General features: G+C 40.4%; 3 protein-coding genes, 1 non-coding gene and 1 pseudogene across 6 annotated transcripts; 4 read left to right on the top strand and 1 right to left on the bottom strand.

The window, feature by feature from the left end:
* Positions 1-741: 741 nt before the first annotated feature.
* Positions 742-6459, top strand: LOC141839601 (cleavage stimulating factor 64-like). 3 transcript variants are annotated; one of them, XM_074727387.1, is made up of 10 exons: positions 742-1015; positions 1265-1343; positions 2307-2481; positions 2941-2974; positions 3084-3319; positions 3399-3476; positions 3796-3831; positions 3927-4316; positions 4905-5213; positions 6083-6459. In XM_074727387.1, exons 1-10 carry the CDS (start codon positions 976-978, stop codon positions 6212-6214), a joined length of 1509 nt encoding a protein of 502 aa, XP_074583488.1. In that variant the 5' UTR covers positions 742-975; the 3' UTR covers positions 6215-6459. The 3 variants fall into 3 exon arrangements, with proteins under 3 accessions (XP_074583488.1, XP_074583487.1, XP_074583489.1); XM_074727386.1 differs by having other exon boundaries at positions 3909-4316; XM_074727388.1 differs by lacking the exon at positions 1265-1343 and having other exon boundaries at positions 3909-4316.
* A 1164-nt stretch (positions 6460-7623) lies between these two features.
* LOC141841700 (FT-interacting protein 7-like) lies at positions 7624-13862 on the top strand. Its single transcript, XM_074729883.1, has 5 exons — positions 7624-10699; positions 10956-11110; positions 11185-11266; positions 12380-12690; positions 13428-13862. Exons 1-5 carry the CDS (start codon positions 7624-7626, stop codon positions 13617-13619), a joined length of 3816 nt encoding a protein of 1271 aa, XP_074585984.1. The 3' UTR covers positions 13620-13862.
* A 174-nt stretch (positions 13863-14036) lies between these two features.
* Positions 14037-14109, top strand: TRNAR-UCU (transfer RNA arginine (anticodon UCU)). Its single transcript has one exon. It is a non-coding gene; the product is annotated as a tRNA-Arg (tRNA).
* Positions 14110-16143: 2034 nt separating this feature from the next.
* Positions 16144-20412, bottom strand: LOC141838487 (protein LIKE COV 1-like). Its single transcript, XM_074725984.1, has 7 exons — positions 20257-20412; positions 19427-19479; positions 18210-18319; positions 17211-17378; positions 17054-17151; positions 16558-16684; positions 16144-16452 (listed from the first exon to the last, which is right to left on the bottom strand). Exons 1-7 carry the CDS (start codon positions 20404-20406, stop codon positions 16352-16354), a joined length of 807 nt encoding a protein of 268 aa, XP_074582085.1. The 5' UTR covers positions 20407-20412; the 3' UTR covers positions 16144-16351.
* Positions 20413-21669: 1257 nt separating this feature from the next.
* On the top strand, positions 21670-22906 carry LOC141841184 (putative WRKY transcription factor 65; annotated as a pseudogene).
* Positions 22907-23269: the final 363 nt, after the last annotated feature.

Raw genomic sequence — 23269 nt, 5'->3', positions numbered from 1 at the left:
TATATATTTTTTTAAATCTAAATATCTAAATCTTAATCTAATTAATCTTAGCGATACTACATCGTCCGTTGGTGATAATAAAAATAAGAAATTATGAGATATAGTTGAGTTAATTATGATAGAACAGAATTGTTGAAATAGATAAAAATTGAATTTTGATGAAGTCAAGTTAATGCCTTCCTACGTCGTAGTTAATTATAATTTTTTAATTTATCTTTTTACATATGATGATAATCAATAATAAAAAAATTACTAGGATGATAGATTTTATATTCCTACTTTTTATCGAAGATAAGGAAAATATTGAACATCCTTCTCGATTTTGCCCAAAAATATGAAAGTTGACTGACGATTTCCTCGTTTCATTCACGTGACCGAAAGTATTTCATTGGCGACCGGATTCAACAATTTTATTAAAAAAATATAAGAACGATTTTCGTACAACGAAGATTTAAATTTTATATTAAATACTTTCGAATATCTATGAAATTCGAATCATTAATAATGTTAAGGTGTGAGTGTGACAGGATTTATTTATATTTTTCAAATTTATTTAATAATTGAGAATCCGACCGTCCACTTTTAAAATTAATCGGACTTGCTTTAATACCTGGATTAATAATAATAAATGTATTTTTTTATTTTAATTTTCAGGCATTTAGATTCACTCGCCGCCGTATTCAATCTGTCGCGGCTGAAAAAATACAAGTGAAAACCACAAGCCCAACTCCAACAACAATTCCGGAAACAAAACGATTCTTTCCTTTTTCTCCCCGCCGACGCCGACGCCGACGCCGACGCCGCCCTGGATTATTGAGGAACTAGATCAAGCCTTCCGTCTAGATCTGCCGGACGGTTCCTTTTCGCTTTGCTAAGACTCGGATTCCCAGGATTGGATTTCCCCTATTCGCTGATCGACTCTGTGTTTGAACCGAAGAGAGTTGGAGCGAGAGGAAGGTCGCCCTTCGTTGGAGCATGGCTGCCTCCGTTGGCTCTCAGCACCGATGCGTCTTCGGTCGGTTTGATTGACCATGAAGTTCATCCATTTTTGATGAAATTTCGCCCTTTTAAACCTATTTTCTTTAACATTTCACGAACTCCCGTTCATGGACTTAATTTTTCACTTCACCTCGCTTTGATTTGTACCTTTAGATGTCTATTAAAATCATTGCCTTTTAAGACCTTCTATCTTCGATTTGTTTACAAGCTAGTTTTGTAGCGTATTTCTTGTGCTAACGTTGGATGTATTTTGGAATTGTCGCAGTTGGGAATATTCCCTATGATGCCACGGAGGAACAGCTTATACAGATATGTGAGGAAGTCGGCCCTGTGGTGTCTTTCAGGTTGTTAGTCATGTAAAACTTAATAATCTTACTGTTTTTGGATGTACACTTTTCTACTGAAGTTTGTTAATTCTTTCTGTCCCTTCCTTTAATCTTCTCTCTGTTCTCTTGATTGGTTAGCTGACTGAAACTTAGTTTTTGTGATGTTGCAATTTATTTTTACAGTCATCTTAGCATCCTACTCAATGCCTGTGTTGTTAATTCTATGATGTCAAAAGAAATTAAGAAAGTTGAATATCTAAGTTGATGTTGATGTTGAGTTGTTAACTATACCCTTGAAAAAATAGCAAATATTGGGTTTTTATATGACTTTTCATCTCGTTGTTCAGTTTTTTCAACGGTTGTTCCATTACCATGATCAGGAAATTTATGTGATGCTTACATTGTTAGTGCCTTGTGGTTTGAAGAATGACTTGATCCACCTGGGTGAGTTAGTTTACTTAACCTCAGTGATTGAATGAGAAAAACGGTTTGATTTAGACAAGCGGGCCCCTGCAAGGCCAGAAGAGTTGAATCTAAGGGGATGGAGTGTAACAGCTTCCTAACCTGTAAAATCAACGTCTGGGATTCCTAATGCATGCTTGACCTTTATAGGTGTTGGTCAAAGCGAATTAACTTTGATTTAATGTAATTGTTTTATGTATGGTCATATATGGTGCTCATCAATCTTATCTATCTTGCTTTAGATTAATCACAATTTTCTTTTACAGTTCAGCCCCCTGCCTAGTTTTTGTTTGCATGGGTTGGTGAAGGTTTGCAGAACTTTTGGTTGTAATCCTAGATGCTATAATTTGATGTTCAAAACTCCTTGTCCGTGTCTTTCATGATTATGATTATTTGTTAAATTAAATTACATTTTCATGCCATAGGTTTATTTCCCATCACTTGGACTAGCTTCTTGTCTATGTAGGTAATAACCTGTCATTGTACCCTATTTCATAGCAATAAGTTACATTGATGCAGGTTAGTCTTTGATAGAGAAACTGGGAAGCCTAAAGGATATGGCTTTTGTGAATATAAGGATGAAGAGACAGCCCTCAGTGCTCGGCGAAATCTCCAAGGCTATGAGATAAATGGCCGTCAGTTAAGAGTTGATTTTGCTGAAAATGATAAAAATGCTGACCGAAGTAGAGAACAGGTCAACACACTCTATCTGGTTGCTTTCTAGGAGTATTCAATTCTCCTGCAGAATTGTTCTTATTTGTGTGAAGTAGGCTTTTTGGTGTATGTATTATTGATGTCACCACGTCATGGATGTATTTTTGTTTCATCATAAATGTTTTCTGGTGACAAATGTATGCTTTTAGCAAGTCATTTTAACATGTGGCTTCATTTCCAACACTTCTCTTTTTCTTTGATTTGCAATTCTGTTTTTGATGCTTCAGTTTGAAAGATATTTATATGCTACCATTCTAATGAAGGTCATGCAGCCACAAATTTAATTTGTTATTACAAACAAGCCAAAGATGCATATCTATACAACTTTTTTATATTATGCACATCTTAAGAATTGTCTATAAAAATACTTGAAATCTGGTTTGCCTAACAACCTTTTCATACTTTTTTAGATTGATATTCATGGAGTTTTGGTTTGCAGGGTCGTGGTGGACCAGGGTTGGCATCAAGTGCGGGTTGTCTTTCTCAATTTTTCAGTTTCATTTATTTTTTGATGTTCCTTTCAACTGTTTTTTGTAGTTCCTTAAACAATTTGTCTGTTGACATATGATTTAATCTCCACAGATGTTCAAAAACAACCTGTTGGAGCCCCTAATTTGACTGATTCATTGCATCAACCAATTGGCTTCCCTTCAGCTGCAACTGCTGCCAATGTCATGGCAGCAGCTTTAAGTGGCGTTCAGACTTCCAACATACAAAATGTGTTACATAGTCAATCTGGAATGGGAAATGATTTCTTGACTCACTATCTGTCTAGACTTTCTAGACAACAATTGCTAGAGATTATGTCGGAAATGAAGGTTATTCCTTGTCTATCTGCTCTTTAATTCCTATATTTTTATGCACAAAATAATGTTATGGTTTTTAATATGATGACAGACCTTGACTACTCAATGCAAGCCACTAGTGCGACAACTCCTACGATCAAGCCCTCAATTAACAAAAGCTCTCTTTCAGGTTATTTTTTTACACAGTTGAACTTCATAAGAGTTATTTCATTTTCAAGTACAGATCTCTATTTATTAATCTGATGTAAAATAAAATTTACATCAATTCGTATTGAATCAAGCTGACTCATAATGGTTCTTGAAATTCTGATTCACATGAACAAATAGTATCATTTTACATGTAAATTGTAAATGTATCGTGTGGCATTATCTGTGCATTATCTGTGAATTGTATGGCTCTAACAGCTATATGTCGTTATCACCTACTATGTAATTTTTTATTATATAATTTTCTGAATCTATAATTTGGTGCTGTATTTGTCATGCAGGCACAGATAATGCTAGGCATGGTTACACCTCAGACGGTATGTCTTATATACTTTGCATTGTTAATACGTATATGCAAGCATCAAATGCATATTACTGATATTGATTGATGCAGATTGCTGGTATTGGACAGATTTCTTCACAGGCACTAAGTGGACAGTTGTCCAAGGGATCTGAAAATCAGCTTCCTGTTACATCACACACTCCTGGAAACCTCCAACAGGCTTTATTACCTCTTGAACAAATCCATGTTCAACCTCAATATCAGCTACCACCATTGCCTCAAAACCAAGTATTAGTGGCAAATGCAGCAGACGAAACTGGAGTCATTGCAGTGCCATCAAGATGGCCTCAATCTATTGGCAGTGTTCCAGTCCAACCTCAGCAAATATTGCAGAGACACCCCCCTCTTTCCCAGTTGCCAATGCCCACTGCTGTTGCAAGTCTAGCTGATAACACTCCTCTAGCCCTTCCAAATATGCATCTGCAACAGTCAAACTTATCACATCTTCTTATTTCTCAGGTTTGAATTTCATTAAATAATCTATTGTTCATTTCCTTGATTGTAAGCTCTAGAGATCAATCTAGTACTATAACTAAGGTTATCTCATTGGATCAGGAAGATCTCTCTATTTCTGCTAGTTTTGTGCCATCTGGGGCTTTAGTTTGAGTTTATCCCAGTATTTGATTATGGCAAAATTTCCTCCATCTTAGTCCATCGTCTTTATCCATTAGCCAGGAGTTCGAGTCATGGAAGTTTGATATAATAATAACTGTGCAGTTCTCTCATGTGCACTTCCATTTAGTAGGTATTTGATAGAACCCTAATGCTTGGGGGGGGAGGGGGGGGGGGGGGGGGGGGGGGGGGGGGGGGGGGGGGGGGGGGGGGGGGGGGGGGGGATATTTAGTCTCTTCTGCATAGTGCAATTTGTCAGTTAGAAACTCTACAATGTTGCTGAGTTAGGATCTTGACCTAGTGAAAATTTGATGCATGGAAAATGTAGTAGTTTTACATTTCCTCATAACATTTCAAGTAATCATTGTGCATTGTGCTATAATTGTGTGACCTGTACTCTTGGATGTGCTGACAATATCCCTGCTCATTTGGTAGCCTGGCTCATCGAGTGGTCCAGTGCAAGTTTCAACATCATCTGGCGTACAAGGTTCTACATGGCCTTCTGCATTGAAAAAACGAGGTGTAGATGTGGTGTTAGAAGATCAAACCCGAATGTCAGCCAATTTGTCAGAACAAAATAGTTGTCCCGTAAAGTTCCAAAAGTTAGAGGATGGAACTGGTGCCACCCAAAAAGTTAGTAATTCTGCAGTTAATGCTGCTTCACTTAAAAAACTTGGCACTAGCGCTGTCACTAGGAGCCAGGTCACACCAGATGTAGTCTCTTCAGAGAAACCAACGCTTCAGGTACTACTTTCTCCTAGATATCTCGCCAACCAGGATATGTACATTCAGTTATTTTTCCACCCTAGTTTTTTGTTTGGTCGTTTGTTTTATATCTACTTATATGTTAGAGCTTTCAAATGTTTATTTGAAATGTGGCAATTAATTTCCTTACTAAAAGGAGTGTACGACAACTCATGCTACATGCCATAAATTACAGATGCACCTTTCCACTCTAACTTAATACTCCTTACGACAACCCATGCTACATGCCAAAAATTACAGATACACCTTTACACTATAACTTAATTTTAATTTTCTTCAGTTCTTTTTCTTTGGCCTGTATGACCAGAATCTTGTATGTCTTTGTTGAGGAACTATTATTGTAGCTAGCCCTGTGACAATTTGTAATTCTCCATCTCCAAATGGGTCAATCTTAACTCTTTAGCCTTGAAAGCTATAATTTTTTTTCACGTAGTTGATCTCAAGTTCTAATTCTACTGAAGCTCATGCTAAATTATGGTAATGCTTTGTTTTTGAAAGTCAATCTAATTAAATTAAATTTCATAACTGCTTGAGATGGATTTATAATTATAGGGTTAATATAAGTCCTTGCCTCATGTTTTATCTGTTTGGCTTTGCATTGTGAAAAAATTTGGTACTCATTAGAATTGCTCGGTATGTTCCACAATTACACGGGCTTCACTTGACATTGTTGATGGGGAATAAGGTTACCTCTGTTGTCGTGATCGAGAAATACTTATATTTCATATTACTTATACGTGTTGGTTAAAAGAGTTTCCATCATGTATGGTGTTATTCCATTTTCTGACTGGTGATAATGTTCTTTTCTTTTGACTCACACTAAGCACATTTATTTTCATCTTTTGCAGCTTTCGCCCGGTGTAGAGTCTGCTTTATTGCAGCAAGTACTTAGTCTAACACCAGAACAGCTGAGTTCCTTACCTTTAGAGCAGCAGCAACAAGTTATTCATCTCCAAAAGATGTTATCATCTCGCAAGTAGTGTAGCAGGCTTCCACAAGAAGAAAAAAAATCAATCGACAAGTTATTGGCGATGTTGATTCTTCGATTTGTATCGTGTTGAAGAGGAAAACATAAGGATCTGCCACCACCTTCAGGTGCAAGGATTTACTTCCTTACAACCATGTAACAATAGAAGATAATTCCTAGATTCATTTGGTCAAGTGTTTTTGAGTCACTTGGTGTTAAAAAAAATGTTTAGAAGATAATGAAAAAGTCATTCTTTCATGTTGCTGGGTATAGTCTAACAATTTTGATATGTTCTTCTATTGCGGCCTACAGGAACTTGTTGGGATGAGGATTTAATTGACAATTAATTTTGATCATGCAAGAAATTTTGGGTTTCTGATGGTTTAAACCCTAACTAGAATTCCTTCTACTGAATAGTGCACCGTCAGCAACTGTATATCTTTCCACGGGTGGGAACGAGACACTAAAAAGTCATCAAAAGGTCTCATTCATCAATTTCATCTACTTGTTAATTATGCTAATTAAATTGTTTCTATTCTTTTTCTATATCTCTTAAACCAGAAAACGACCGTGTGGGCGATGAGGCTTTCCACGAAGATACACAGGCCAACAATGATGAATTTTCTATTAGTTTGTGAGCAGACCTTGACTTGAGCATCCACTTGCTGATTACGATCGCCATATATACTAGTCATTTTGTTCAAGATTGGTTGAAAAAAACTCCCATCCTTCACAAAATGCCCTTTGGAGAGGAGGTTGACCTCGTATAATCGCCCTCTTTTAAGTCAATTTTAAGGTCCCTTTTATCCCTTCAGACACGACATGCTTTAAAAAAATCTAAACCACTAGCACTTAAATATTCATTAAAACAATGAATATAGCAGGGGGAAATAATAGAACGATGGACATAAGCCGTACGTAAGGTAGAGATGTAGCAGCTTTGTCAGACGTTAGACATATGGAAGATGCCAAAGATATCATCATGAGATGGAGATAACTTGGATGAATCACCAGTGAGGTGCTCTCGTAATCAAACAGTTTGATTTGGTCCCTGTAAATTATATATCATATTTTTTTGTTCTGTTAGTTTGGTTCTTTAATCATGCTTGATTGACTGAAATGTGGAACAAGACCACCAATCTCGCATTCTCCATGAAGAGCGATAGGCGATAAAATGCTCAGTATCAATCATTGTCTGCTCAACGTAAACAGCTGAAGGGAGCAGGGTTCAGGAATCGTAATCTTTTCACGTAATTTAAGACAGCCTCAACTCCCTCCCGCCGAGTTGGTTCTGAAAGCATGGAAAGCTATTGAATTCTTTTTCTCTTACCAACTCTCATGAACTCTTCGAGTCTTCCGAATTTTATCGTCAACTGGTTCTTCATGACCAACTCGTATGCTATGCTTGCAGCTTAGAGATCGATGAAGTTGGCCGTGGACATCGGGAAAGCAGACGATTTGAAGCCCAAAACCCGGAATGGATCGGCGAATCCCTTCGTCGTGGTGGAATTCAAAGGCAAACGCCGCCGCACCACCACCAAGCTCAACTCCCTGAGCCCCTGCTGGGACGAGACACTGCTCTTCCCTGTCGCGGACCCCCTCGACCTCCCACAGAGCACGATCGAGGTCTCTGTCTACCACGACAACCCCAACTTTAGCTCAACCGCCGAACATCGCAACAGCTTCCTTGGCCGCGTCCGCCTGTCGGGTTCTTCCGTCGCGCCATGCCGCCTCGACGCTGCGCCCCAGCTTTGTCCTCTCGACAAGCGAAGCTTCTTCTCCAACGTCCGCGGCGAGCTCACCCTCCGCGTCTACGTAGTCGCTGAAGACGACGATGCTCCAGCAAATAGCAGTGTTTCTGTCCTGAATTCTGTTCAGGCGAAGGCGGAGACGGTGGCAGCTCCATCCACTGTCTCCGCTATCGCCGGGACTAGCCGTGGAATCGAGCCGCTGCCACCTAAGAAGAAACAGAGTCAGCTAGCACCGATGAAAGAGAAGTTACTCAGAGAGTTTCGCTCCATCGGAACCGCCAAGGATCAAGTTCTTCCAACGAACGCAGCGCAGGTCTCCTCCAACCGCGAAAGGAGGCACCTGCCTCCTTCGTCGCGGTACTTTTACCGTGCGAGCCAAGAGCAGACTATGCCGGCCGCGCCGTTGACAATTCCGGCGAATCCGTCTCCTCCGAAGAAAACAGAGTACGAGCTCGTCGAGACACAGCCGTCCCTCGCGGCCCTCCTAGGCTACCTCTGCTTCAGAAACACTGACAAGATCAAGAACACCTACGACCTCGTTGAGCAGATGGAATTCCTCTACGTGTACATCGTCAGGGCTCGCGACCTATCGGCCCCAGGCATCGCCGGAAGCCTGGATCCTTACGTGGAGGTAAAGGTTGGGGACTACACAGGAAAGACCAAGCACTTGGTGCAGAGCCGGAACCCGGAGTGGGGGGAGTGCTTCGCCGTGTCCAAGGCCCACCTGACGGCGGCGCGCGTAGAGGTGATCATCAAGGACAAGAGCCTCCTTATGGACAACCTGGTGGGTAAGGTGGCAGTGGAGGTGGTGGACGTGCCGGTGCGCGTGCCGCCTGACGGCCCGGTCGCTCCGCAGTGGTACCGGCTCTGGAAAGCGAACGGAGACTACGAGGACGAGGCGTACCGTGGGGAGATAATGATGTCCTTATGGAATGGGACGCAGGCGGACGAGTTGTACTCGATGGCGGTGCACTCCGACGCCGCCCTCCTCCCCTCCGCCAGCATCCCGCACACGCGCGGTCAGGTCTACCACAGTCCCCGGATGAGCTATCTCCGGGTCAAGGTCGACTCGGCCCAGGATCTGCTAACTCCCCGGTCGGGTCCGGAGATCTTCGTAAAGGCCCGGTTCGGCCCGCAGATGTGCGACACCAAGGTCTCCCCGGTCCGGTCGCCGAACCCCACGTGGAAAAATGAGGAGATCATTTTCGTCGCCGCTGAACCTTTCGACGAATTGCTAGTGCTGACCGTGATGGACCGGGTCAGCAACGAAGCGTTAGCCCAGGTCGTTCTCGGCAAGGGCGCGATCCGTACGCACGCCGACCACCGCAAACCCTTGCCCTCCCAGTGGTTCGCCCTCGAGAAGCCAGGCGGAGGCGGAGGCGGCGGCGGAGGCGGCGGTGAATACGGCAAGATCCAGGTCGCGTGCTACTACGACAACAGCTATCACGTCATCGACGAGGCCGCCCACTTCACCAGCGACTACCAGCCTTCCGCCAGACCGCTCAGGCGGGCCACCATCGGCTCGCTGGAGATAGGGATCCTAGACGCCAAGGATCTCGCACCGCAGTGGAGTAACAATGGCAGCGGCAAGAGCGACAATGCCACCAACGCTTACTGCGTCGCCAAGTACGGGCCCAAGTGGGTGCGCACGCGGACGATCCTTGGGTCGACGCAGCCCTGGTGGAACGAGCAGTTCTCGTGGGAGGTTCACGATCCGTCCACCGTCCTCACCGTCGCCGTGTTCAACAACAGTCGCGTCGACGGCAAAAACAACAACGGGACCGCCAGAGACGAACCGCTGGGGAAGATCCGGATCCGTCTCTCCACGCTAGATGTCAATCGCGTGTACACGCACTACTACCCGCTGTTGGCCGTTCACCCCACCGGTGTCAAAAAGACCGGCGAGCTCCACTTGGCGGTGCGCTTCACCTACCCGTCCTTCTGGTTCAGCTTGCTGTGGCTGTACACGAAGCCGATGTATAACAAAATGCATTACCAGCATCCCATCCCCCACCGCCAAATGCCGCTTCTTCGCCACTACGCGACGCTGAGCGTGGCGGCGAAGCTGGCCCGTGCCGAGCCGCCGCTCCCGAGGGAGGCCGTCAACTATGTGTTCGACGACGGCTCCAACCGGTTCAGCCTGCGGAAGGGTAGGGCCAACTTCATGCGGATCCAGGCGATGCTCGCGGACTTCGTGGACTTCGCGAAGTGGTTCGACGGCGTCCGGCAGTGGAACCGCCCGCTGATAACCGTCGTCGTCCACGTCCTGTTCTTGCTGCTCGTTTATGAGCCGAGACTGCTCCTCCCCACCGCATTCCTCCACTTATTCGCCGTCGGCCTGTGGAGATTCAGGAGGAGGCCCCGCTGCCCTGCTCACGCCGACCCTAACCTGTGGGAATGGGCGGATCCGGATATGTTCGACGAAGAACTGGACAACATTCCTGTGTTAACGAGGCCACCAGAGGTGGTGGCACGGAGGTACGATCGGCTGAGGTGGGTCGCCGGCAATTTGCAGGAAATGGTGGGGCACCTGGCCAACCACGCGGAGAGGCTGCAGGCGTTGCTAAGCTGGAGGGATCCACGGGCAACGGCCATGTTTGCGGGGTCTGCATTGGCGATGGCGGGAGTCCTTTGCTGGGTGCCGTTCAAGTTGGTGGTGGTGATATTTGGGCTGCACGCCATGCGCCACCCAAAGCTGCGGAGCAAGACGCCCTCCGCCGCATTTAATTTCTTCAGGAGGCTACCTGGTAAAGCGGACATGCTTCTGTAAGTTCTATTGGAAAGGATTTCTGTACTTTCACTTCACCGTTGAAATATTTGTTTTTCCGCTGTCCCTTCCCCGGTCAAACAGTCATTTTGTGGTTGCGGGTCAATCCTCGCATGTGGTTGCGGTCCGATCGCGCCGTTGTCCCTTCGTTATCTTTTTTTTTTAATTTATATTTCCTATTTCCATGATTCTGCCCGTGCGTTCTCGGTTCCTCTCTTTCAAGTAAGCGAACGCAGGAAGAGCGGAGAAGGACGAAGAAGAGAACGAAAGAGTTAGATTCTTGGTTAATATGATGCGAGCCTCGTTGTTGACGAATCCCTCACCTTGCATGGAAGCCGCATGCTCTTCTGCTGCCGCCTCGTTCGTACCGCGCCGTCCTCTCTACCTCAAGGTTTTTTTTTCCCCGTGTTTTATCGTTTGGATTGGCGTCCCGAAAATTTGGGATTTGATTGATTTTGTTTACAGGAATTGAGCCTCGTGCGAACCCGGATTCCGCAGAGTAGGGGTTCCTCTTGCTGGTCGATTTCTAAACCTAGGAGGACAATCGGTGAGCTTTTCAAAGCCTTTTATCTTTGTTCTGGCCGTTGATTCGTTTTTTCTGGTTTCTATTGTACGGTCATCCCTTAAAATTTGATTTTGCGGGGAAAGTGGCTGATTTCTTGGTGAAATGAAGGCGTGGATTCTCAGAAGGAATTGAGATTTCAATTTGAATTTGTGATGATATATTTTGGATGAGATTGATATTGATGTCGAGGTTTTTTTTTAATCTTTCGCACACATTTATTTGATCCCTTTTTTTCTAGCTAACCTAGACGCAATTCTTTCTTCAACATAATAAAGCTGTCACAGAGATGCAAATGAGTTAAAGATGTTGCGGATTTATGTTGTTTATATGAATCTTAAGGCCTACAAATTAGAAATGTCATTAAACACTACTCTATCTGGTTTCTTTAATTCTTTCTCCTGCCTAAACGGTTTACTTAGAAACAAATTAGAAGAACCATGTTGATAGTGAATTATCTAGCTGAGAGAATTTAATGATAAGATTATGCATTTAACAGAAGTGTATTTTTCACATGATTTCTTTTCTTGGAGTTTTCTCTTCCAAATTATCTTTTTTTTACCATATCAACAAAGATTATTATTCAATGAGGAACCATAACTTAAATGCGTTGATTAAACATCAAAACATGTTAATTATTGCTAATCACTAGGAGTAACTAGCATAAAGACAATCAATGGATTGTAAAATTTGATAAGTTGACTTGATTCAAATTATAGGGGACTTGATTAAAATTGAAGGTATATAGATAGAGGAAACTATAAAATAATACTTTGGTTAACAAACCAAAAGTGTTTTAGGAGATCTAGATATCACTAGTTGCATAGCCTAGACTTCCATGGAGGGATATTCATGTATTGGACCCCAAATAGTTGGGAATAAAAGGACTTTGATGATGATGATGATGATAGTATCAAAGTATTAGCATTTTGTTGTTTTGCTTAGAAGATATTCTACAACTACCATAATTCCATGATTCCATGTTAAATATCTTAAGGTTCACCCATTTATCATATTTTCCCTATGATTTGTTCTTTATCTCATTTAGATGATTTCTGTGATAAAGCTGACAATCTTTGTTGCTTCTGTTTGCTACAGTGGTTAAATCAGTTGCTACTCCAGATCGATTAGTAGAGTTGCCCTTAACTGCTGAAAATGTTGAGTTAGTATTGGATGAAGTACGACCCTATCTTATTTCTGATGGAGGGAATGTGGTACTTCATGAGATAGATGGAAATGTTGTAAGGCTAAAATTACAAGGTGCATGTGGGTCTTGTCCAAGTTCTGTAACGACAATGAAGATGGGAATTGAGCGTCGATTAAAGGAAAAGATTCCAGAAATTATTGCAGTTGAACCAGTAGCTGATGAGGAGACTGGGCTTCCACTAAATGAAGAAAACATCGAGAAGGTAATAGTCAGTTTGCATTGCATCATGATCTCATTATTGCTTATAAAATTTGAAGGGTCTGATATCTTGTATAAAAAAATGCCTTCTTTTTCTTTGGGCTGCTCTCTTTCCTTTTTGTACCTTCAGAAATTCTTGAAACTTAGGGTTTTTTTATTCAAACATTTTTTTTAAAGTCAATGAACAAATATATCAATCTGATTTTTGAAACTTAGGTTTGCTTACAAACTGATTTTTTTTGCCTGACCTTGTTTATATCCTCTGTGAACTATCTACTACAAACATACATCAATAAGATCAATCCGACGAACAAATATATTTGTTGAACAACCTATCCTCATCCTGATGTCTTTATGTTACTTTCATTATATACCATGAATCTTGTCTATCCACATATCCATTGGTGCAGGAACTGAGTAATTAAGATCCATTTTTTGGTATTTATAGATGTGCGTCATTACTGACAATGACAGGAGTTGTGTTATTACTTACAAATCAACAATGTTCATTTGTCCTATCGGAAACTTGATTTCTGTGTTTTTATAAACAACTCTAGCTTCTATATGTACCTGCTGGTGGTTTAACATTCTTTTCGTAGCAATTTCTTCTGATTAATGCAGAGTAATGAGCTACTTCGAATCATTTGCAACGTTGAAATAGCCCGTGTTTCCATGTTCTGTAGCAACTAAGAGATGATGGATTGGACACCGTAATTACTAGTTCATTTGGTTCCATGTTAGGTACTTGATGACATACGGCCATTCCTTGCTGGAACTGGTGGGGGTGAGCTTGAGCTTATTGAAATTGACGATCCTATCGTCAAGATTAGACTAACCGGCCAAGCCGCCGGTGTCATGACTGTTCGAGTTGCAGTAACTCAGAAGCTGCGAGAAAAGATACCTGCCATTGCGGCTGTTCAGCTTTTATCATAGGTCAAAAGGAGCGCTCTAATTTATTACGATACTTATATGTAATAAACATGGAATTGCACATAATTATTTTCTTGAAGAAATTAAATTGTATTCATCATTTTTGAAGTATTTGGAATTAAATTGAAGCATCAAGGTTGCTATGCATCACACGACAGTATTTGATTTCAGTGTAGGTTTTCTTCTTCTGTAGCTCCTTGTTCCTCTGTGGTTGTATATAATAATCTATTACCTTGGAATGATTCATCTGACTGGTATTCCTTTGTGTTGTATTAGGTTTTTTGTTGCTTGTTTTTTCTTTTAATAGAAGAATTTTGTTTGCCCTTGTGGAAGCCTGCTTCATCATGTACCTAGACGACTGTGTCTAGATATTAAGATATAAATCATGTATGCCAATCTCTAATAAAACAAAAAACAAAGGCGCCCGTGGCCTAATGGATAAGGCGTCTGACTTCTAATCAGGCGACTGTGGGTTCGAGTCCCACTGGGCGTGTGATCGGAGTGAATTGAAATTTTTTGCTGCTTCTATTTTATTTATATATATGTATAAATATTTATATTGTGGATTAACAAAATTGTTTTTATCTTTCATAGTAATAATCTAATTATTACTCATTTAGAGTTTTTCTTGGACTCTATATGTCGCTTATATTATCCCGTTCATGTCAATTTCTTTTCTTTTATTTTAAGGTAACAAGAAATTAAATTTTGATGAACGATAAGAATATTTATTTTGTATCATCAAAGACTAATAATTTTTATTTAGGTGTTAAGTTTATTACGCGATTAAAATTGTTTAACAACTGTCTATTCCTAACTATACGGAAAAGATTGGACTATAAGAGGAGCAATTATTGATGGTAGTCGCTGGTCTAAAACTAAGGAAAATAGATACTCGATCTGCAATTATATTCTAGTCGGAAGAAATTAGACTTTGAAAAGGATAATTATTGATGAACGTCGTTAGTCCAAAATCAAGAAAAATAGATGCTCCATTCACAACTTTGTCCTAATCGGAAGAGATTGGATCCTGAGAATGACAATTGCTGATGGATGTCGTTGGTCCAAGACCAAGAGAAATAGATGTTCAATTCGCACTATGCCTGAGTCGGGAGAGATTGGATCCTGAAAAGGACAATTGTTGATGAACGCTGCTGGTCTAAGACTACGATAAATAGATACTCGATCTGCGACTATGTCATAGTCGAAAGAGATTGGATCTTAAAAAGGACAATTGCAGATGAACGTCGTTGATTCGAGATCAAGAGATGTAATTCCGTGGAGACACGAGAGTCTACTATAAATGACCTTTTTACTTGATAAAAAAAGAATATATTCTGAATTGAAACTATAAAATTTAAATTCAGACTTACTTGTCGAGATGACTTAAACTAGCTTAGAATCACTGAGTTGTCTTGTCTGGCTGAGACGAGTTACCTTCCTGAGTGGAGCTGCCTTCTATGGTCGAGCCGAATGGACGTGTCTTATATGACCAAGTCAAGTGGAGCTGTCTTCTATAGTCGAGCTGAATGGACGTGCCTTGTATGATCAAGTCGAGTGGAGCTGTCTTTTATGGCAGAGCCAAGTGGAGCTGCCTTGAATGGCAAAGCCAAGTGGAGCTAACTGCCTTGTATGGCCGAGCCGAGTGGAGATGCCTTGTATGGCCGAGCCAAGTGGAGTGGGGCATTTAGTCAAAAAAAACTTCCAGAAGACGTGAACTTGGTTTGTTTCAATCTCCTAACTGTCTAGCATGCCCATGAAATCACATGTTTATACCCTAACGACCTGTTTGAATGCTGAAGCTAACCGTCGTTGAAGAAGAAATACCTTCAGGATTTCTTGCTTGACGTTGACAAGACAACCTTTCCATTAATCCTCTTTCGTCGGTAGGATTACGGTTCTCCACGTTTTTTCTAGTGTCATCCAACTCAACGTCTCAATTCAGAGTCTCAACTCAGTATTCTCACTTACGATGTTAATTTGTTCCTACCTAAAATCGCCACGAGATAAGCTACTAGACAACTGGCTTCTCTGGTCACAGAGTTGCTGAAACCCAAAGATGGTTGGACTAACTAGAGAGCCTATGCAGCTTAATAGAGAAAGAAAATTAGAATGGAAGTCAGGAATGCCCTTGCTCAACCACTCTGATACTTAAGTTAAATCTTTGATGAAAGAAGTAGAGAACAGGAACAATAGATGAGCTTATATAAATGTAAGTGTGTGTGAACACATACCTAATTCCCTTAAAAGATCATCCTTTTCTTTCCGCTTCATCTTCTTTCATAAGGATCGAGTAGTTGACGTTATAGGACAAGGATAATGACTCTCCAATCAGATTTCTTATCATTTTTTATATATTTTTATATTAAATCATATTTCGTTGAAACTAAATTTTTATTTTATTTATATTTTTAATTATTCAAATTCTTATTCAATTTATAAAACTTATACGATTTAAGAATTCTTCAAAAGAATTTTACAATCCGTAAGTATAAGAGAAAGAAATACTATGTTGACTGACATAAATTACAATGTGGTGAATCTAAATTGAACAAACTGGAAATTGAGGTTAGACAGTACGGATGAAGAATTCTGCTAATTTCAAATGACCTATTTACAATAAATAAATGAAAACAAAATAAGTATGGTCATAGCCACCAAACACAGTTGTGAAAAATTGTGAGAATTTTTCAAAAAAAAATCCGGGAGGAATGAACTCAGACGCATTGCTGCAACTAAGGGAAAATTACACTGGATCTAGCTCTTTTATGGACTGTATGTGCATCCAATGATGAGAGAATTTGAGGCATCGACATGCCACCAGAAACAACAATTTCTGTATTGAAGAACATTAGTGTAAAACCATATCATGAGAATTCATATCACTGCACAATATTCCAGTATATGAAAGGTGGAACAAGAGTAAAGCAAACAAGCCTACCGATTCCTTCGCTAACAGAAAGATTTGGTCTAATAACATCAATTGTATTGACCAAAAAAATGTCCCCAATGTAAAGATGGTTGGTTGGTACATAGACACAAGAGAGTTCCTCGTCGCCAGAATAACTCTGTTGATATATCAAGTGAGAAGGAAACATGAGATCCTTGACAGAAAAAATATCTCACTCGTACAAATATACTGAAAATTGCATTTACTAGATGCCTAAGCCAAAAGTTATCTGTGGACAAAAATTGTCTTAAGGCATAAAAAGTTGTTCACAATACCAAAAATGGAGATTGAATTACTTGAGAATAGGTTGATAGAAACTTATTTCAAAGAACAATGTGATCAGGTGCTAAAGTAATATTTCTACAATCAATAAGTGTGTGTGTGTATAAGCAGATAAATAGGAAGATATACCACATGCAGAACTATATATGAATCATCATGCAAAAGCAATACACATCTGGAATTGATGAAGATAATCATCAAGTACCTGAAGGACAACAGTGGAAGTGATGAATCCAAATGCATATTCACCAACTTGCGGGTGTCTAATAATTACAGCTTCCTTGAAGGCTTGCTTATTTTGATCTATGGATAGGGAGGATATCATTTATAATTATTAGGCAGAAAACAGCAAGAATATTTACCAGGTGATACAGCAGAACTGATCTGTTTAGAGGCATTGTAGATGTGACGAATAAATGGCATCCTCTTGATAAACCATTCACCAAGGTTTAGAGTAGAAGTTCCCAGCCATGACGACATGAACACTCCAACCAAGAAGATGAATGTTATGGAAGTCACAAAGCCAAGACCTGGAAAGACATACCAAGATATTCCACAGATAAACATAGTCAAGTAGAATACATATATTAAAATTCAATTGAAAAATTCTTGTTTGGGCTTCAGTATTTGACATCTAAAGTTATCCCGAAATAACAAAAAGAAGGTCCATAAGCTTCAAAATGATCCAGCAAGAATATATCTAATCACAATAATGCATATACACGTCTATTGTGCATGCAACCAGATTTGTAAGTGTGATACTTTCAGTCAAGTAGAGGTACACATTTTGGGATGCCGATGAAGATACCATATTTGTTTGCTAGAATGCAACAACACAAGAATAAAGATAGTGAAATAAAATAACAATCTTCATAACCAAGCAAATGACGAAGTAAAAAAACCATGATTTGTTGTGCATGAAAAAATCTCCAAGAGGAGCTAGTATTACAAGTATTGCAAGTGAAGTGGGGTAGATAAAAAGAAATGAAAACTTGCAGGAGAAAACATCTATTGTCCCTTATCAAAGAAAGTGAAATAAGAGAAAAGTTTGATAGTGAATGATCACACAGAACTTTAATTTAACGTTCTTGCTGCCCAAAATCATTACTTTAGAACATGGATCTTCAAGCTTGTATACCTATGATCCATTGGAGATGCCATGTCTTGCATACTAAGATTAATCGTCCAGATGCCATTAGTCTTAGCAACGAAACAATAAGAGAAATCAATTAGGATTAATGGACAATGGATACAGATATATAAAGGTAACAGAAGAACAGTGGTTAAAAAAACATAGCCATGACTAATATATGGACAAAATGTTAAAATACAACAAATATAACATATAACAATGTGCATACCAAATATGTTTATCCCAAGTTGAGCATAGATTGGAGAAAAAAATCCATCAACAAAATGAATAAACCACCATGTGATGTAGAAGGTGATTGCAATTGGAAATAGGATCACACTGCAAAATGCACAAAAATGAAGTAAAGGTGATCTTAAGATGATTAAACCTAGATAAACATGACGGCTCATGGTAAAACTAGTGAGATAATTGGAATAGTTAATTAGAATAAATAAAATAAAATAACTCAACATATGTATTCGTATATAAAAATTTTGCAATTTCTGATTTCAATGCATTTTCTACCATGCAATCAGGAAACTCAAAATAACAGTCATTTGTTTGCTTACAAAGTAACAACAACAAACAGTACTATATGCAACCTTTCATGGACACAAGAATAAAACATCAAGTGTTATGGACACTAGCATGCAAGAATTGTGAAGATTACTCATACTCCAAGAAACAAGTTCTCAAATAAGTCAATCATCAAATTAACACACAATTAAGTTGCCATTGGTTGGATAGAATAGAATCATCATTTTGGTGTAATTCAGGTCCATTTGTGGAGTCATTTAAGGTGGGATGACAATTAAATAGGAATGAATATTTCAATTCACTCATTCCATCTATAATACTGAGAATGAGAATTCAACCTCTAACAAAATTTATATATTTGTGATTTTGTTCAATAGTATAAGACCGTCAAGAAGGTCGGGCGAATGGGCCAATTGGAGATAGTGAGCCAACAAGGTTGTTTGCTTGGCCAAGCCCACCAAGAGGCAATAACTTTATCTGCTGTGAATCATGGTTGAGAGACAAGATCTCCACTGCTGTTTTGAAGTTTGTGGGAATGAATTTTCAATATCTTAATTTACTTGGCAGTACAGATTGCTTAGGAACTGTCATCAACTATTAGGTCTCTTATACAGCATTGCTATAAATCTACAGATCCCCCAAAAAATTTATAACAAAACAACCTCGTGAAACCAAAAGATGAGTTAAGATTCTTTGCAAGTTGCTGCTGGCTACAACACTAAATATCCAGTTGGGTCCAGTACACAGATTACAAGCCCATTCAATACCTAACTCAGTCCAATTTTAGAAAGCACAATTGCTAACAGAGGAAAATGGAAAAATACAATGTACAACAACAGAACCATATTTGAAAATAAAAATTAAAAAATGGAAAAGCCCAAATCATGCCAAAAAGTTGAAGAAGCTCACCATCCAGTCATGAACTTTTTTGAAGCCCAGCTATGTATTACCTTATAGAATGCCTGCAAAATATAGAACTTGTTAATTTAGCAAGACCAATTGTGTGGGAAAAAAGCATTAGTAGTATAGAAATTGCACATTATCATGGTCCTTGACAAAGTCTTTAACATGTGAACAGTTGAATTTCAAAGAAAAGTTCATCTCCTTGTTATAATATTTAGCATTGAGAAACGCATATCTATGTGTCTACGTATTAAGTCAAGCATTCTTCCATGAATCCTCGTGATTTTGTAGATAAGACGCAAAGAATTCACAGAAAAGAGACAAAAGCAGGCAATAAAATAAGGGTTTTGAGGCACAATGGTGCATTAATATCTCATAATTTCAAAGTTTTCGTTTCAATTAATCTGTATCATTGATACAGTGAACAAATTCTCACTAACTGTCGCATTTTCAGATCAGTAGTACGGCGCATTTTTCACAATTAACCCAGCACGCACCAGCTTCCAGACATCTAGAATTGCCTCCGGGATTGATTTTTTTTTTTTCCTTTCCCAATGCCAATTCCTAACTGTGCAAATAACAAAAAGTAAAGAAGACCGCATGGACATATTTTAGAACTCCAGCTAAATAAGATCAAATAGACCGCGCATCCCACAAAATCGGTATAGAGATTCCGGAGCATACCCTAGCAGTCAAGAAATCAACCTAGATCTAAGTACCCCACAAAGCATAATGCTCCATAATCACAACAAACCCGCGGAAATCGTAAATCGCTTCGACATAAAAACAAATCAGATCAAGGGAAAATAAATCATAGAACAGACAGAACTCGCCACCTCTCTACCGGAGTGGTGCTGTTGGTGGTGGCTGGCGAGGGAGGCGGAGGAGGAAGCCTGGGCATCGACTTCGTCGTCGATGACGGGTATGAGAAGCTCCCGATCCCGCTCTCTATTCCCCATCGGGCCCGTCGATTTCTCGTCGCCCATCACGCAGCTTCTTCCTCCTGCCGAAACGGGCAACCCCTCTGCTTTAGTGAAGCGTCAGACGCCGAAGCCTCAACCCAGCTGGCACATCGAACGGTTTGAAATGTCCGACTCATTCTTCTAGAACCACCCAATCGAAAACAGCCTATCGGTGCGTTGTGGATCAGATGAACGAGTCCCAACCGCTGGATGACTGGCACCAGCTTAAACCGTAACTAACGGTTCAAGACGATAAGCATATTGAATATTTATGATATATAGTATTATATGCGATTTGAAGATCTAGGTAGGTTTGGATTTAGATTTAAACTATTAAATTATATCCTTATAAATATATACTAAGAATAAATAATATAGCTACATTATTTGACCATCTTCGAGCACATCCAAATAACACATGGACGCACACTATTTATATTTAATGGGGAAAAAGAATAGAAAAAGAGAAATCCGTAGACTTACATATAGAGACGATTTGCTGATTTAAAGAGTACGAATTTGTCAAGTCGAATAAAAATATGCTGAAGAATTCCTACTCAACAAGTAATTGACTAAGTCTATATGTACGAGACATTGTTGATCAGTAGCTATTATAAACAAGATGATCTTGAAAGCAAAATGACTGAGAAGGCAGATTTAAAAATCGACTCGATCCAAAAATCTTTGTAATTCGATTGGATAGATTGACTGGGTTAGTGGGATATTATGTCTTAAGACAATTATATAATGACAGATTTGGTTCTGTTCACTCTCTTTTCTTTTCTTTTAATTTGGGATTGACTTTTGTATATATATATATATATATATATATATTAAGTTACTCTTCGTTATGTATATATTATAAATGAGTTGAATTGAATTTGGTGTTGTTAAAACTTCTTTAGCAAGGTACTTGGACCAAATTAAATTGAGTTTAAAATAAGCCAAATTGCTGAAATAATCATTTAAACTTGAAGTTGAGTTTGTTTGATCCATTAAAATAAAACATATATTAATGAACTTATTCACAAGTATATTCACATTTATGTATTCAACTTTTTTTATTTAATTAATTTTTATACATATTAAATGAATATAAATAAACTTTTAGCAAGTTAACTAATATTTAGTTCATTTCTAACCCTAATAATTATGCATAATATTTTTATTTCACCCTTCAAGTATTGTCTACTTTTTCAACATGATCCTTAGGATTTTAAACTCCTAAAACTGCCACTATTTATATCTGCCGTTGCCTTCTCCACTCCGCAGTCCTGTCTTAGTTCATCCGCCTCTGCTAGCTCAGTGCTCAATGCTATCGTTTCATCGAGTGGATTGTTGAGTTTTTCAATCAATCATGGACTCACACTGGAATCTCGGCCACGAATTCGCTGCATGGGAGGCGGCCGGAGTGGCGCCGGAGGCTGGAGATCCGAAACCTATCCACCTCCATCCTATATCCAATTCCAAGAGAAGGTGAGCTAATTCATAACTGTAGTAATTCCTCTCTGGTTCGGATTAACAGGAGCTCCGATTTCCAGCCGCCGGGCAGTCCAGAAGAGGGTGGTGTCGGTCCCCGTCGGCGACGCGGAGGGAGTCCATCCGAAAGTCGGTGCCGGCGAGGCGTTCCCGCCCTCGGACTCGTGGTCCTGGAGGAAGTACGGACAGAAGCCCATCAAAGGTTCCCCCTTTCCCAGGTGCGCGTTAGGGTTGCGTGTTAGTTTGAAGAAATCGAAGCTTGTTTTGTTGTGCCTGATTGGCTTTGGGGGCCGGCGATGCAGAGGCTACTACCGCTGCAGTAGCTGGAAGGGTTGCCCGGCGCGGAAGCATGTGGAGCGCGACCGGCTCGATCCCGGCATGCTCCTCGTCACCTACTCCTTCGACCACAATCACCCCTTGACTAACCATATGGCCGGTCGCAGCCGCCTCCACCACAAGCAAAAGCCTCAGGCGGCGGATCCACATCCTCCGCCACTGAAAGGGGTGGAGGAGGAGGAGGAGGATCCCGGGGTTCTACCGGTGGCCGATGCTGAAGACAGCTTCCGGTGGTTCTCCGACATGGCCTCTCCTTCCTCCACCTCGGCTTGCTCTGATGAACTCATCTTCGGTTCCATCCTCTTCGACGGGCTCGAAACAGCGGCGGAACTGGCGGCTGACGACGAGGACGGAGGAGGCCGGGGAGGACGCGGTTTTCGCGGAGCTGGAAGACCTGCCGGAGTACTCGGTGGTGCTCCGCCGGGGGCAGGCGGCGCCGTCGTGGATCCGGCCAACCGGTTAAATATTGGCCGTTGATTTCGGCCAGACAATTTCTTGGTTTCTGACGTATACAATTCCTCCTTCCTTCTACAGTTTGTTGGGGGCTTGTCTTGTCTGATCTCCGTGGGCTTTCTACTTCACGAATTTAAACAAAAACTGCTAAAGCACTGTCGATCTCAGCATCAGTTTGTCAAGTACATGTGTTGTATTTATTAGGATCACAATGTTGATATATTTGCATAATTTGATATGAAGAAATAAGATGTTAAATTGATGGAGAAAAATAAAGAATACTAAAATATAAGGTCCTAAAATGAAATCATAAAGGGAGATTTGGTTCACAGAATTACCATACGGGGAAATGATTAATTAACTAATAAAAAACTATGAGTTCAGGACGATGTCAAACACGCGTGTCGTTTCCTTGTGTCAATTGGTTACCGCTTCCATTAGTCAACTATGATACAACGAAGAGGTCGCCCATGATAAACTCAGGTCAACGCCACATAATTCCCTCAGTCAACCTCACGCGTGATTATCATTGACATTGAATGGCCCGATCTGCTAAGTTCAAAGCAATGTCCTTAATTTACCACCTAATCTTCTAATTGAGACGCCATGATTTCAATAT

Source organism: Curcuma longa, chromosome 11, assembly GCF_044706935.1.
Source record: "Curcuma longa cultivar G26 ecotype Majalengka, Jawa Barat chromosome 11, ITB_CL_G26_1.1, whole genome shotgun sequence".
Taxonomy (NCBI): Eukaryota; Viridiplantae; Streptophyta; class Magnoliopsida; order Zingiberales; family Zingiberaceae; genus Curcuma; species Curcuma longa.
The sequence above is the reverse complement of the archived record's forward strand: the minus strand, read 5'-3'. Positions and strand labels throughout refer to the sequence as shown.